Consider the following 14,391-nt stretch of genomic DNA (forward strand, 5'->3'; position numbering starts at 1 on the left):
AAAAAAGGTTCTGATGAACCTAGGGGCAGGACAGGAATAAAGATGCAGACACAGAGAATGGACTTGAGGACACGGGGAGGGGGAAGGGTAAGCTGGGATGAAGTGAGAGAGTAACACTGACATATATACACTACCAAATGTAAAACAGATAGCTAGTGGGAAGCAGCTGCATAGCACAAGGAGATCAGCTCGGTTCTTTGTGACCACCTAGAGGGGTGGGATAGGGAGGGTGGGAGGGAGGCTCAAGAGGAAGGGGTTATGAGGATATGGGGATATATGTATACATATAGCTGATTCACTTTGTGATACAGCAGAAACTAACACAACATTGTAAAGCAATTATACTCCAATAAAGATGTTAAAAAAAAGAAAAGAACTAGTTGTGCATATTCTATTGGGCCTTGGTGTGAGTTTTTTTAAAGAACAATGTTGCCACCTAGTGGAGAAATAAATTTCAGCCCTTTCAAAGAGGGGTGGTGGGCCAGGAAAACTTAAAATTCAAAGGCAAAAGATACTGGCTAATGGGAAAAAATAAGGTGAAAAGATACTGGCTAATGGGAAAAAATAAGATGGTTATATGGAATCCCAAATATGGAAGAATTAAGGCAGGTGTGGGGCCCATGAATTTTTAAAAAGGGAGGAAAATTAATTATACTGTGCATATAGGATTCATTATAGAAATTTAAAAGAGGCCAATTAAGTTTAGCTTATCAAAAGGTATTCAAAGCATAAATTTAAAGAAAAAATTATTTCCATTACCTGATTAACAAAAGGAGCATACATTGGTAGGTTGCAATTAATATTTTTAAAATAATTTGTTTAGTCTTTCTTCTTTTGACAAAGTGATAATACCCATTTCAGCAAATTTAGCTGATAAAAGAAAATGAAAAACCCTCCCCTCACAACTACATTACTTAAAGATAACCATTGTTACTATTTTGGTATATTGTCTTTACTTTTTCCACCTCTGTTATGTATAAATATATTTTAAAGTATCTACAATATATGCTATTTTTACAAAAATGAGGTTATGATGTACAAATTGTTTGTTAACCTGATTTTTTCACTTTACATATTGTAAACATTTTTCAATGCCATTATGTATTTTTCTATAAAACCTTTTGACTAGATGCATGGAATTTCATTGGGTAGATATATCATGATTTACTAATTGGTCCCTTGTTGTTGGACATTTGGACTTTTTTCTAATTTTTCACTATTATAAACTGAGGAGCATCTAAGTAACAAAGTATTTTTCTATATTTTTAATTAGTTTTTAGGATAACTTCTTAGACGTTATAGTGAAATTTATAGGTTAAATTTGAATGTGAACTTTTAAGGTTTTTCATATGCATTGCCTAATTATCTTTCAAAAGATTTATTTATTAATTTATAGATTTTTGGGGACCCCAATGGCAACTGAAAGGTCCACCCCCCCCATCCCACTGGGTTGGTAGGCATTTCCACAAATTTATATATTGACATTAATTTTGAAAGTCTTTGACAACATGAGGCCATTTTTTTTTAATTGTATAAAAAATACAGGAAGAAAGAAGAACATCTGAAATCATATGATATGGATCAAATGGAGATTTAATACTGTTAGGACAGAGATCACAGTAAGGAAAATTGTGAAGTATAAGGGAGGACAATATTAGACATAAAATAACTAACCTCTGCATTAAATGGTTACTATTCTAAGTATTTTGTGTGTATTATTTGTTATTTAATCTTTGTCACACCTCTATGAGAATAGCTACTATTATTATCCTCTTTTTACCCTGGAGACTTGAGACTTAGAGAAGATAAGTGATTTGCCAAACAGCTGGTAAGTCAGAGAGGTAACAGTTGAACTCTGGTCTGTGCGATGGAAAGCTCTTCTCTACTGCCTTTTTTTGTGGCATGAATATTAGATTGAGTGTGCCGATTTCAATCTGATTGGTTCTTGCCATTATATATAGCCTTCAGGATCATAGCTTTAAGTTAGCTCAATTCTCTTTGCCTGGAAGAATTTTATGTCCTTTTTATTCTATTTAGTTTTAGAGCATAGAAGGATCTGTCTATGGGAATCACAGGGAGATACTTTTTAGATTGATACTAGGAAGAATTTTCTAAAAATGGGAACTCTTAAAAGGGCAGCCTAGTGAATTAATAGGATTTGATTAGTGATACTTCTGTCTCTAGATATTTTTCTCATAGAAGAGATTCCTATATTAAGTGGGAGATTTCTATAGTCTGACTCCTAAGATTCCTGGTAATTCTAAAATATTATGATTCTGTGAGTCCACATGTTTAAAATGAAGATATTTGGGGGGGAATGAATATGATAATAACTTATCTGAATGTTCTGAAAACTGTTATTCATGAAAAGCTTTTTAGAAAATCAATACTGATCTTGTAAATCTATAGACGATTATGAGAAGTATGGTACTCAGAGGGAGGGCATGGAGTTTTTCTGTGTGTTCAGGATTAAGAGGTAATGTATAACAGAAAATATTTCTTGACTGAGAATTTTCCAGGAATATGCCCCAATCCACCCCATTTCCTACTGACCATTCTTTTTTTGGTTATTTAAATTTTAGCTGAAGGAGGACTTAAGGAACACAGAGCAGAAACATCAGGAGACTCTTAGGAGATTGGAAGGCAGGTTTTTGGAAGAAAAGGTACAGCATATTTGCATTAATAAATAAATATATTGTGTACTAGATTGACGTAAGTATATTTATATGTATTCTGAGACATCAACTTTTCATTTGGTATCTTATTAGAAGATTATCTTTTCCCCCCTCTTAGTTAGAGATTCTTGAAATCCTCAAGAGAGATCATCATCTGACCAAGGCTTCAGGACACATCCCCCACCCCAGCTTGGTGTCTCCTGGTGGAACTAAAGCTCCATGTACCACTTTTTGTAGGGGAGATGGGATTAGAGGTTACTCTGATACACGTGAGGGTCTTCCCTTAGTCAAGCCAACTAAGGATATTAATAAAAGGGGCTCAGGACTTCCTTGGTGGCGCCGTGGTGTAGAATCCGCCTGCCAGTGCAGGGGACATGGGTTCGAGCCCTGGTCCGGGAAGATCCCACATGCCGTGGAGCAACCAAGCCCATGCGCCACAACTACTGAGCCTGCGCTCTAAAGCCCGCGAGCCACAACTACTGAAGCCCGTGCGCCTAGAGCCTGTGCTCCGCAACAAGAGAAGCCACCGCAGTGAGAAGCCCGCGCACCTCAACAAAGAGTAGCCCCGGTGTGTGCAGCAACGAAGACCCAAAGCAGCCATAAATAAATAAATAAATATAAAGGGGGCTCAAAAAGGTTCCTTAGCACATCACAAACTTCCACATTTCTCTGTGCTTCTAAAGTTAATTCTCAGAGTCCCCCTGGTTTTTCTTTAATTCTTTTAATATTTTCCTTAATTTTTCATCCTTAGGAAAGAAATGAATAAATTTTTTCACAAATTGGTGGGAATGTAGGGAAGTGAGGGTGAGGCAAATAAGTACTCATATCAGGTTTATATAAAAGGATTTGCTTTCAGAAGTGGCTCTAGGTTTCCAGTTTGTGTACTGAATAACCTGGGAGTGGGGCAGGAGCAGTATCTAGATGCTTTCCCTCTCAGGCACTTCCTGGCACTGTTAGGAATGGAAGTGCTCAGGAACGGGCTGCTCTCAGCTGCCTCTTTCCTCACTCCACCCTACACTTGATCTCTCTCCTACCTGGTGTAACGTTCCACAAACAAATGTTAGAAGTGCTTGGTCAGTTTACAGATTGCTTGAATGACAGTGCTTATATAAATAGGATTTTAATGTCTGGAAGTAGGTGGCTGCTGGCCTATCCTTCATAATTGCAAGATGGTTAATGCAGCTCTGAGAGTCATCTCTCTTAGGGCGGGAAGAAGGGAGGCTCCATCTGTATCTGTCACTGTTATCTGGAAACCATAAAACTTTCCCCAGAAGCTCCTAGCAGATTTCTTCTTACATCTCTCTGATTGTCCAGAACCATGTTATAATGGACGCCAGGAAAAAGGGGTGTTTTGTTTCTCCAGCCACTGGTGGAAGCTGGGAAGGAAAAAGGTGGATGGGAATGAGTGTTGGGTTGTCCAGCCACAGCAGTGTCTGCCTTACCATGTGAGGTACAGACTTCATGGTTAGATACAAACTCCTATACTGGTTTGAGCCCCAGTGCTGCTGGTCCATGGCAGTGGGCTTTCTAGTAAGCCCTGTTCATTCATCTCATACCTCAGCATGTTCCACCTGATCATATAAAGGACTTCCCTCAGGTTATTAGTATTTTGTTGTGTTTTCTCATTTAATCCTTTCTGTTCCTTGAACCACCAAACCTTTCCCCACCTGCATATTTTTGTACTTGCTATTCTCTCTTTCTGAAATGTTCTTATTGCAGTTCTGGCTTATTCTCATTCTTCAGAGCTCAAATGTCATCCCCTCAAAGAGATAATCCCTAAACCCAATCTAAAATTACCTCCATCAGTTACTATCTATTTCATTGCCCCATTTATTTCATTTATAGCATTTATCACAGTCTATTAATTCTCTTATTTGTTTACTTGCTGGGAGGCTGTATAGCATCAAATTGCCTGTGTATGAATCCCTGCTCTGCCATTTACTAGCTATATGATTTTGGACAAGTCACTAACCTTTCTCTCAGTTTCCTCAATCCTTGTCTTTGGGGACAATAATAGTACCTAATTCATAGGTATCTAATTACATTGTTGTGAGAAGTAAATAATACATGTGTAGAACCATACCTGGCACATAGTAAATGCTCAATGCATTTTAATTATTATTATTGTTTGGATCTCATCCTAGAATATAACCTCCATGAGAACAGGAACCTTATCTGTTATGTTCACCACAGCATCTCTAGTATCTAAAAAATCTGGTACACTATTAGTACTCAATAGGAATTTGTTGAATGAATGAATAAATGATTCTCATCACATTGTATTTAACAGAAATTTCTCCCAGCTCTGCTTTCCAGGTCTGATGTGGAATTTTTTTCTATTTATATGTCATTTTGCTTTTTTAATGGTGAAATTGGGAAGTACCCTGAAGTCCCTGTGTTCACACTATCCTCTTTGCTGGCTCCTCCACTGATACTTGGAGTACTTCACATCAGGTCATGTGGACAGGAGTATTTTATTTGACATTATAAAATAAATATTTAACTTTTTATGTGTAAAATTTGTTGTTAGAAATATAACTGTATTAAAACAGCCTGTTTTCTTTTTTAGCACCGACTAGAAAAAGAGGCTGAGAAGAAGATAATAATGCTGGCAGACAGAGCCCACCATGAAGCTGTTGTGTAGGAGATCGCTGCCTCTTTTTTCTTTCTAATAGCCTCTCTTACCTCTTTGCTAGACTTTTTTGTTCTTATCATGTTTTCTACCCCCTTCTCTCCTGGTTTGCTTTCTTCAAATTTTCTGGTTTACTTTCCTTCACTGTTTCTTTCTCTCTGTGTACCCACCCCTTTTCCATCCACTATTTTTGTAGCAGCATAGTGTGGAGAAAAGAACCTGGGCTTCGAAGTTACACTTTGGTTCTCAACATGTATACTAACTGACTGTAAGAAGATTTCTTAACTTATTTGAAATTAAATTTCTTCATCTAAAAATGGTGTTAATAATGGCAACTGTGCACAGTTGTCATGAGGTATATTAGTGAAAGTAACACTAAACTGCACTGTGTTAATAAACTAAGTCTCAATGGTTTATTTCTAATCTCATGTGGGTCTGACAGCTCTACTCCAGGGGTGATTCAGGAACCTGGGCTGCTTCCATCTTGTTCTTCATGTCCAGTCACATGTACAAAGAGAGAGCATGGGAAACTCATACCTGCCCTTAATTGCCTTGGACTGGAAGTAACACGTCCCTTTTTACTTTCCTGTTGGTGAGAACTTAGTTCTCAAGATCCCCACCTAACTATTGAGTACCCACCATAAGCTAAATAAATGCTGGTCATTATTATTTTTTAAAATTATTGATTATTATTATTTTTTGGTTGCCCCGTGCAGCTTGCGGGATCTTAGTTCCCTGACCAGGGATTGAACCCGGGCCGGCCACGTCAGTGAAATTGCCGAGTCCTAACCACTGGACCGCCAGGGAATTCCGGGTGATCATTATTATTAATGTTAAGGGATAAAGCAGTCATTGTTCTAGTTTGGTAATATTTAAAACTTAGGTCTGTGTTTTGGGATCTTATATCTATCTATTTCAGGCAATTGAACAATGCTGGAAGAGCTGTTTTTAAAGAGAATATTTATCTCCAGAAAGCTCTCACATACCACCTGAAGGAAGCTGATGCTCTACAAAAAAACTCTCAGAAGTTGCAAGAGACTCAGACTTTCCTTTTACAGCAAAAGGTTCATTTAGATTTTGTTTCCTTTTTTTGTAAAGATTGGGTTGGTGAATACTAAGAATTGAGTATAATAGTGATACATAAGGACAACAGGACAATTTTTCTTCTGTCTGGATGGTGTATTTTTCTTATCTGAAAAGTTAATTACTGAATGACTTATAAGAAACTTTAGACTTGGCTTTATAAAGAATACATCCGAAACATAAATATAACTCCTGTCCTCTACTACCTTAGTATTCATTTTACTTTGCTTAGAGTTGGTCCCTGAATCACTTAGGAATAAGTCCTCAGCTGTGACAATGGTTTCCCCATGTAAGGTGTATTCTCTCCCTAAAGGAAGTCTGGAGGTAAGCAATCCAGAGCTGGAATGGTAGTGCCACAAATTTGGCAGACACTCGGGCTCCTCAACTTTGTTCCGCAACATATGGCTTATCCCCTCAGAGTCACCTCATGGCCCCCAGCAGCTGCTGGAGCGCTAACAACAGGGAGGAAGAAGGACAAGAAGGAAAACAGCATGCCCCTCCCTTTAGAGCTCTTCCTGGAAGTCCTATAAAATTTCTACTCGCAGCTCTTCCATCAGAGCTTAGTCACATGGCTTTGCTGAACACAAGGGAAACTGGGAATTTTCAGCTGGGCTTACTACCTTTCTGAATAAAACTGGGGTTTTATTACGAAGGAGGAAATGGAAAATGGACACTAGGATAGGCAACTAGCAGACTGCCACAGTTTGCAGTATACAGTTGTTAAATTACTGTTTTACTGTACAGTCTTATTGATTTTGGAATATTTTTTGATAATATAAAATATTGAACTTTTCATAATTTTAGAGGAAGGAAAGTTTCTTAATTAGCAAAATTTGTGGCCTTCCTAAGTCCAGACAGGGACTCTTGATGTTTCTTACTCTTTATGCACAGAATACCAAAATATCACCATTGCAACCTGGCCTCAAACTCAAATCTCATGAAGTAATGGATATTAGTGAGGAACTTTCAAGTTCTGAAATTAATTTTTTAAAAAATCTCTCACCTCTCTCATCTTTCCGTTTTAGGAAATCAATGATCTGTTGGTTAAGGAAAAGATAATGCAGCTTACCCAGCAGAGATTACAAATCCAAACTCTTCAGAAGAAGGTAGTAAGCTTGGAGACTGCCCTGAGTTGTATGACCAAAGAGTTTGAGACTGAAGTTTTAAAACTGCAGCAGCAGGCAATGGTAGAGAACCAAGCGGGTCAGATTGAAATTTTCAAGCTGCAGCATCTTCTTCAGATGAAGGACAAGGAAATGAATCGAGTAAAGAAGCTGGCCAAGAACATACTAGATGAAAGAACAGAAGTGGAAAGATTCTTTTTAGATGCTCTACACCAAGTAAAGCAACAGATCTTATTTAGCAGAAAGCATTATAAACAGGTAGCACAAGCTGCTTTCAATTTTAAAATGAGAGAGGCATGTGCAGGAAGAACAGAATATCCCAAAATCCGAACATTTGATGGCAGAGAGCACAGCACCAACAGTGTGAATCAGGATCTTATGGAGGCCAATAAATGGTACTAATAATGCTTAAATATTTTGCCTTTGTACTGCTCTTCTTGTGCCCTTTAGAGAAATAAAAACCCTGAAAAGTTCAGTTTGGTAATATCTAAGTATTGACTAGATTACTCAGTAAGTTACTTGAGGAGAGGAACTGTCTTACTCATCTTTGTAACCCCTATGCTCAGCATACTGTGTGGGGCTTAGTAGGTATTCTTAGTAGATGTCCCCCCTTTTTTGTGTGACAGAGACTTGTTAAAGGGATTATTTGTTCCATTTTGAATGTCAATGTAATATCTTTTAACATGTTCCTTTATTTTGTTTCCTATAAATTTGTTATAAAGGTTTGATTAGATTCAGGTTAAACATTTTTGATAAACATACTTTTCACAAATATTTTGTAATGTTCCCTTTACTATTCTGAGATGAAATTCATAGGTAATAATATCTAATCAAACCTATAATTTTAAAAATCAATATAACAATTCTTTGCAGCAGCAACTCTTTGTTGTACAGAACTGTCCTATGGATTGGAGGACACCCACTAGTGCCCCCTCCATCACTGTATTAACCAAAAGTCCCCACAAGGCTTTAAAATACACTAGAGATCTACTGCCACCATGATAAAGGTGGTAGAATGATTGAGACATTTGTAGACTATATACAATTGTTGTTTCCTGTTAGCATTTTAATCTATTTGAATACTTTTCTCCCTATAAACCATGGATTAAATTATAGTGCATTTTAAAGATTATTCTGCAAAAATTGTTTTATAACCCAACACGATTAGATTCTTCAAAGGCCTTAAGAAACTTAAAATGACTCCCTACTACTATGACTTAACATCTTATTGAGAGGGCTTCCAAATGTGTTTTCTGTTTTAAATTATTTTTTAATAGGCTAATATGTAGGTTCTTTTAAATTGTATAGCTGTTGGGAAGGTTGGACATGGCCAATGACTCTTCTTCGAAAATGTCCATACTATAGTTTTTTTTAACCTTCTTGCCATATTCAGAAGTCTGTTAATAACACTATTACTATTATTCTATTATAATAATAGTTATTATAGTAACTATTACCAAGAGATTCACTTTATTTTTTTATTTAATAAGTCAAGCAAGTTGAGTCCCCACCATACATAAGGCAGTTTCTTTTACATTTTTAAAATCTACTGTATATTAAGTGGTATATAAGTTTTCAGAGGAAGGTGCATAAAATGATTCTCCACATTTTTGTTGCAGAAACTGGACACTTCCCTATTCTGCCTCATGAGCAACTTATCACTTTAATCCTAGTGTTCAATAGGATTTCTGCCAGGAAGGCAGAAATTGTAGTTAAAATATTACATTGTCTGCTTAAGAGGCAGATTGGGGAAGGACAATTAAAGTATATGGTGATTATAAGGCAAAACCTAAACTTAAAACTAACCCAACTGACGTATATGAAAAAATATTTCTTACATTATACATCAATACTGTATCTACATGTCAGCCAACTTTTGTAAATAGCAAGTAGACTATGAATCCTTTGGAAAAGTTATGGTATAGATAAATACCTTCCTGGAAGGCTTAGCTGCCTCTTAAGCAAATAATGATACATACAAAGACAAAAGGCACAAGAAAAAAACAGTTGTTTGATGAAATTATTTGGAGGTAAGAAATAGACTAGATAAGTTACATGGTATTTTATATATTTACCTCATCACTCTATTTTCATAGCAAAATATCTAATACTAAAGACTTGCTAAAAAGGAATTTATCAATAATTTCACCAAACAACTGTTTTTTTCTTGTACCTTTTGTCTTTGTGTTATCTGGATACATAATATTGCATTACAACTTTCTTTTTTGCTTATTTGCTTAATGTTTGAGCACAGATTTTTTTCATGTTGTTAAAGTTTTTCTTATTTTCAGTTTAATGACTACATAACACTTCAAATTGGCTACCATGTTAATGTGCTTTTCAAATTTATGATTTTGTAATGGACATGGTTTGCTTTGTACTCATTCCATTTGGAAACCTCATAATATTCAGTTATGATTTAGAAATTTTCTCATGTTTACATATTTTATATTTTTTAAAAAGAAGAGATGCTTACTTTGACCATTTTTTCATTTTTTTCTTTGAAATTCTTTAGGACAGATATTCAAGGAAATTTGGACGTTGGAGATTTGACCTGGGAGCAGAAAGAGAAAGTCTTGAGGTTGCTCTTTGCAAAAATGAATGGCTTTGTTCCTAGGTAACTCCCTATTTCAGTAGTGAAATACCAATTTGCTATCAAACCTAGAGGCCATATAGGAAAAGTGAACATATTCTTACTTAGAATTAAGGGAATGGGAAAGGACCAGAAAATATCAATACAAAAGGGTCATACTGCTTAGCTACTGCAACTCCCAGAGATAAAGAATGGGAGATGTGTAAGTGAGCACAAAAATGAAAGAGGTATTAGAGTTAAATGGGAAAGAAAATCGATTAATCTTAGGTGTTTAAGGTAATGCTTCCTGAGAAGGTATAACATTGTTCAGCTGAATGAGTGGTAACTAAAGAGAAGCATAACAATTGTTAAGATTTTATTGGTCTGCAAACATAAGTAAATTATTTTAAAGCTGATTATTAATCAAGGGGATCTCTAATACCAAGAAAAAGACCTGGAAAGGAAAACAGAAATCCACAGGTACTCCAAATAATTATTTTTAATGATTAGTTTTACTCTCTTTCTTCATTATGTTTTATCAGTGACTATAACCCTGGTTATAGTCACTTTATAGTAACTATAAAGTGGCTAAAATAAATCAACCACTTACTGATTGCTTGTTAAATGCTTGGCACCATTGTATTGTGGGGATTCAAAAGAATCAAGGGACATTGCCTTTGATCTCAAAGAGCTTACAATTTGGTTGCCCAAACAAAACCAAGCATAACAAGGGAAAAAATTAGGTGACACAATAAAGTAAAGATGGAATTCAGACAATATGTCAGTGGGCTAGAGTAGTCAGGAAAGATTGAAAGAGGGTGACTCTGTGCGGTGCCTTGTAGGATAGTGGTAGAGCAGGGAGGGCACGTCAGGCAAGGGGTAGACAGTCTAAGAAAAAGCCCAGAGTTAGGAATGGGTGTAGGGTATTTAGGAGAAACTGCCTGTCTTGAGGAAATTTGGTGATGCTAGAGAGTAATTACTAATTAGAAATAAGGTTTAACCTATAGATTGAATTATGGTGAGCCTTAAAAACCATGCAGAAAATCCTGAACTTTTGTAGATTCTAGAGTAATGTAACATAGTTTTCTTCTCTGCCTTGAAGGAATACAAAGAGCAAGAAGCCAGACTCATACTCTCTCACTGGAAGGGTTCACAGGTCATTGTTCTCAGAGCTGACCTTAAGCTAACACAGTGACATGTATGATGGAATGGAGGACAGAAATAGAGTTGGGACCAACAGAAGCTGCTGCACTGCTCTGGGCACGCAGCGGTGAGGGGTTTAGGCAAGAGTGAAGGCAGTCGGAATAAAGGGGAGGAACTGAGAGAAACTAAGGAAGGAGAAACAGGACTTGGTGATAAAGGACAAAAGGAATAAAGAAAAGGAGTAAATGTTTAAGATTTTTAGCTTAAGAAATGAAGGAATGGTGGTATGAAAGGCAAATGAAAAATCTGGAAAGCCAGTGTGAGGGAAATGTTTAAATTTTATTTAATCCATCCGTTAATTCTTTAACATATACATACTGAGTGCCAACTATTTACTGAGGATATAGTGTTGAGCAAATAAAGACATCATACTTGATTTCAGGGAGTTTTTGGTCTACATGGAAGAAAAACATTGTTCAAATCATCACACAAATAAAAAATACAACTATGACATAGGTTCAAAGGAGTGGTATACAGTGGTAAGAGAGCCTAGATTAGGGGAATCTGACCTAATTGAGGAGATCAGGAAAATCTCTGAGGAAGCAGAAGCTTGAGCTGATCTCTAAAGGTAAGTAGGAACAAAAGGGGGTGGAAACACATTCTAGGCAGAAGAAATACAAGTAGTATTTTCAGTGCTGAACTGGAGATGTGGCAACATACTGGTGAAAACCACTTAAGGCATTTGCAAAGAGTGATTGGAGTACACGTGAGAGTTTAGGAAGGGAGATTTGAGCATGTTTAGTGAAAATTGGTAGTTGAATTTAGGAAAGTGGATGAAGATATAGGAATAAAGGGGCTGAGACTAGAACCTTTAGGAATAACCACAATTAAAATAAAGACGAGAATAAAAAAAGAGTACAACCAAAAGAGAAGAGTTTAAAGAATTATAGGCTGAATGGAAGATGGAGGATTTTGAAATGGCTTTTGCATCTCTGGTAGACTTTCAAAGAGTTTAATTGAAGAGGTAGGGGTAGAATCCAGACTGTAGGCACTGAATGTCTGTCTCATTGTGAGTTGATATTTCTGTACCCCAGGAAATACAGCCAGAGTACTAGGCCTCAAGTTCTACACTGTGTTGTTTTCAACACTTGGAGAAACAAAGGAATTTGGGTGAAATCTTTCACACCAAATCAGTGAACTTGAACTGGCCACAACGGGATGATGTCTAAGCCTGTTGGATGAAAAAACAATAAGATAGGAATAGGATGATGAAATGTTGAGATGAAATGAGAAAGCTCAAACCAGCGGGGGAGGAATTAGATGATAAAAGATCTTCCAAGGCAAGTGGAGTAATTAGGAAGTTGGTAAGAGTTCACGGTTGGTTGTATATGATTGGGAATCCAACAGTACAATGTTTTTCTTTGTGATTGAACTAACTCAAAGGAGTATAACCAATAAACTGCACTCTTTAATGCATCAACAATCACTCTGGCTATATCTCAGGCACTAGTAGTATCTAAGGTACATTTTTTTCATGCATTATTTTTGGACTATTTAATATAGCCAGATTTTGAATGGGGTTATGCTGCTTTCATATGCACCTAATTGAGGACAAGTTTTAGGAGTGGGGTATGTCTTTATCTGCTGGCAAATCAACCTACTATACTTTTTGTAACTCTGTTAATCTCACTTTCAAATTAGAATATTGAATGAATGATGTTGATTTCCTGGTTTTGTTTTGTTTTTTTAGATTGAAAGCAGATTTATTCAGGGTGATACACACTCAATAGACAGAATGTGAGCCGTCTCAGAGGGCAAGAGGGCCTATTTTTCTGTTCTTAAACTAGAATCTCCAAAGTATAAGAAAAAATTTTCATACTGGGTCTATCTAAATTGGTAACTTTCCGGTGTTTTGAGATTCTTTTTGTGGGAAGGGAATTTTTTGGCCTTGCTTTTGGTCAGTACTCTGGTTCAAGCTTGCCCATCACCATTAATAGCTGTTTATTATTATTATTAATTTTTTGGCTGCATTGGGTCTTCGTAGCTGCACATGGGCTTTCTCTAGTTATGGCGAGCAGAGGCTACTCTTCGTTGTGGTGTGCAGGCCTCTCATTGTGGTGGCTTCTCTTGTTGTGGAGCACAGGCCCTAGGCACGTGGGCTTCAGTAGCTGTGGCACACGGGCTTAGTTGCTCTGCAGCACATGGGATCTTCCTGGACCAGGGCTCGAACCCGTGTCCCCTGCATTGGCAGGCTGATTCTTAACCACTGTACCACCAGGGAAGCCCTTAATAGCTATTTTATGAGTATCATCATGATTATATTCATAAATATTTCCATTTCTTAAGTTCAACATGTCTCAACTTTAAGAGAATGTAAGTCTAAATTAACTTGCCTAATATTATACTGCCTCTATGTGTGTATGAAAGCTCATTTTTGAAAATAAGAAGCCCATCCAACTGAAGCATTTCCCTTTAGCAGTTTTATATTTATTTATTATTTTTTAAAATTTCTATTTACTTATTTATTTTTGGCTGCGTTGGGTCTTTGTTGCTGCGTGCTGGCTTTCTCTAGCTGTGGTGAGCGGGGGCTACTCTTTGTTGTGGTGCACGGGCTTCTCCTTGCAGTGACTTCTCTTGTTGCGGAGCACGGGCTCTAGGAGCACGGGCTTCAGTAGTTCTGGCACGTGGGCTCAGTAGTTGTGGCATGCGGGCTCTAGAGCGCAGGCTCAGTAGTTGTGGCCATGGGCTTAGTTGCTCCGCGGCATGTGGGATCTTCCCAGACCAGGGTTCGAACCTGTGTCCCCTGCATTGGCAGGTGGATTCTTATCCACTGCGCCACCAGGGAAGTCCTATATTTATTTATTTATTATTATTATTATTTTTTCCTTTAGCAGTTTTAAAGTGTAGTTGAAATACAGGGCATGTGGGACACTGCCTCATTGTTAACTTATACCCACTACAGGAAATACAGCCAGAGTTCTAGACCTCCAGTTCCAGACTATATTGGTCCTGATGATGAAACAACAAAGGAGTTTGGGTAAGCTCTCTTGACAAAGCAATGAACATGAGCCTGATCACAATGGTGGTTGTAGACATCTTATACATACTAGAATTGAGTGAGAATAACATAACAAGTATATTGTTCTGAACCAAGTTCCGTGT

The 14,391-nt window shown here is 37.2% G+C and overlaps 2 protein-coding genes across 3 annotated transcripts in view; one reads left to right on the forward strand and one right to left on the reverse strand.

Moving 5' to 3' along the window:
* ENTPD5 (ectonucleoside triphosphate diphosphohydrolase 5 (inactive)) overlaps positions 1-7,474 on the reverse strand; it is a 63,217-nt gene extending 55,743 nt beyond the window's left edge. The window contains exon 1 of the mRNA XM_055088596.1: positions 7,460-7,474. The gene's annotated coding sequence lies outside the window, so the exon portion shown is untranslated. The remainder of the gene's footprint in view (positions 1-7,459) is intronic.
* The window catches only part of BBOF1 (basal body orientation factor 1), a 40,288-nt gene that overhangs the window by 21,048 nt on the left and 4,849 nt on the right, over positions 1-14,391 (forward strand). For both annotated transcript variants that reach the window (XM_028496164.2, XM_024118452.3), the window contains exons 5-10: positions 2,583-2,663; positions 5,245-5,315; positions 6,227-6,371; positions 7,416-7,909; positions 10,030-10,131; positions 14,192-14,266. In XM_028496164.2, the coding sequence (XP_028351965.1) occupies positions 2,583-2,663; positions 5,245-5,315; positions 6,227-6,371; positions 7,416-7,909; positions 10,030-10,131; positions 14,192-14,266 (968 nt within the window). The remainder of the gene's footprint in view (positions 1-2,582; positions 2,664-5,244; positions 5,316-6,226; positions 6,372-7,415; positions 7,910-10,029; positions 10,132-14,191; positions 14,267-14,391) is intronic.

The sequence above is a fragment of the Physeter macrocephalus genome, chromosome 11 (genome assembly GCF_002837175.3).
Source record: "Physeter macrocephalus isolate SW-GA chromosome 11, ASM283717v5, whole genome shotgun sequence".
NCBI lineage: Eukaryota > Metazoa > Chordata > Mammalia > Artiodactyla > Physeteridae > Physeter > Physeter macrocephalus.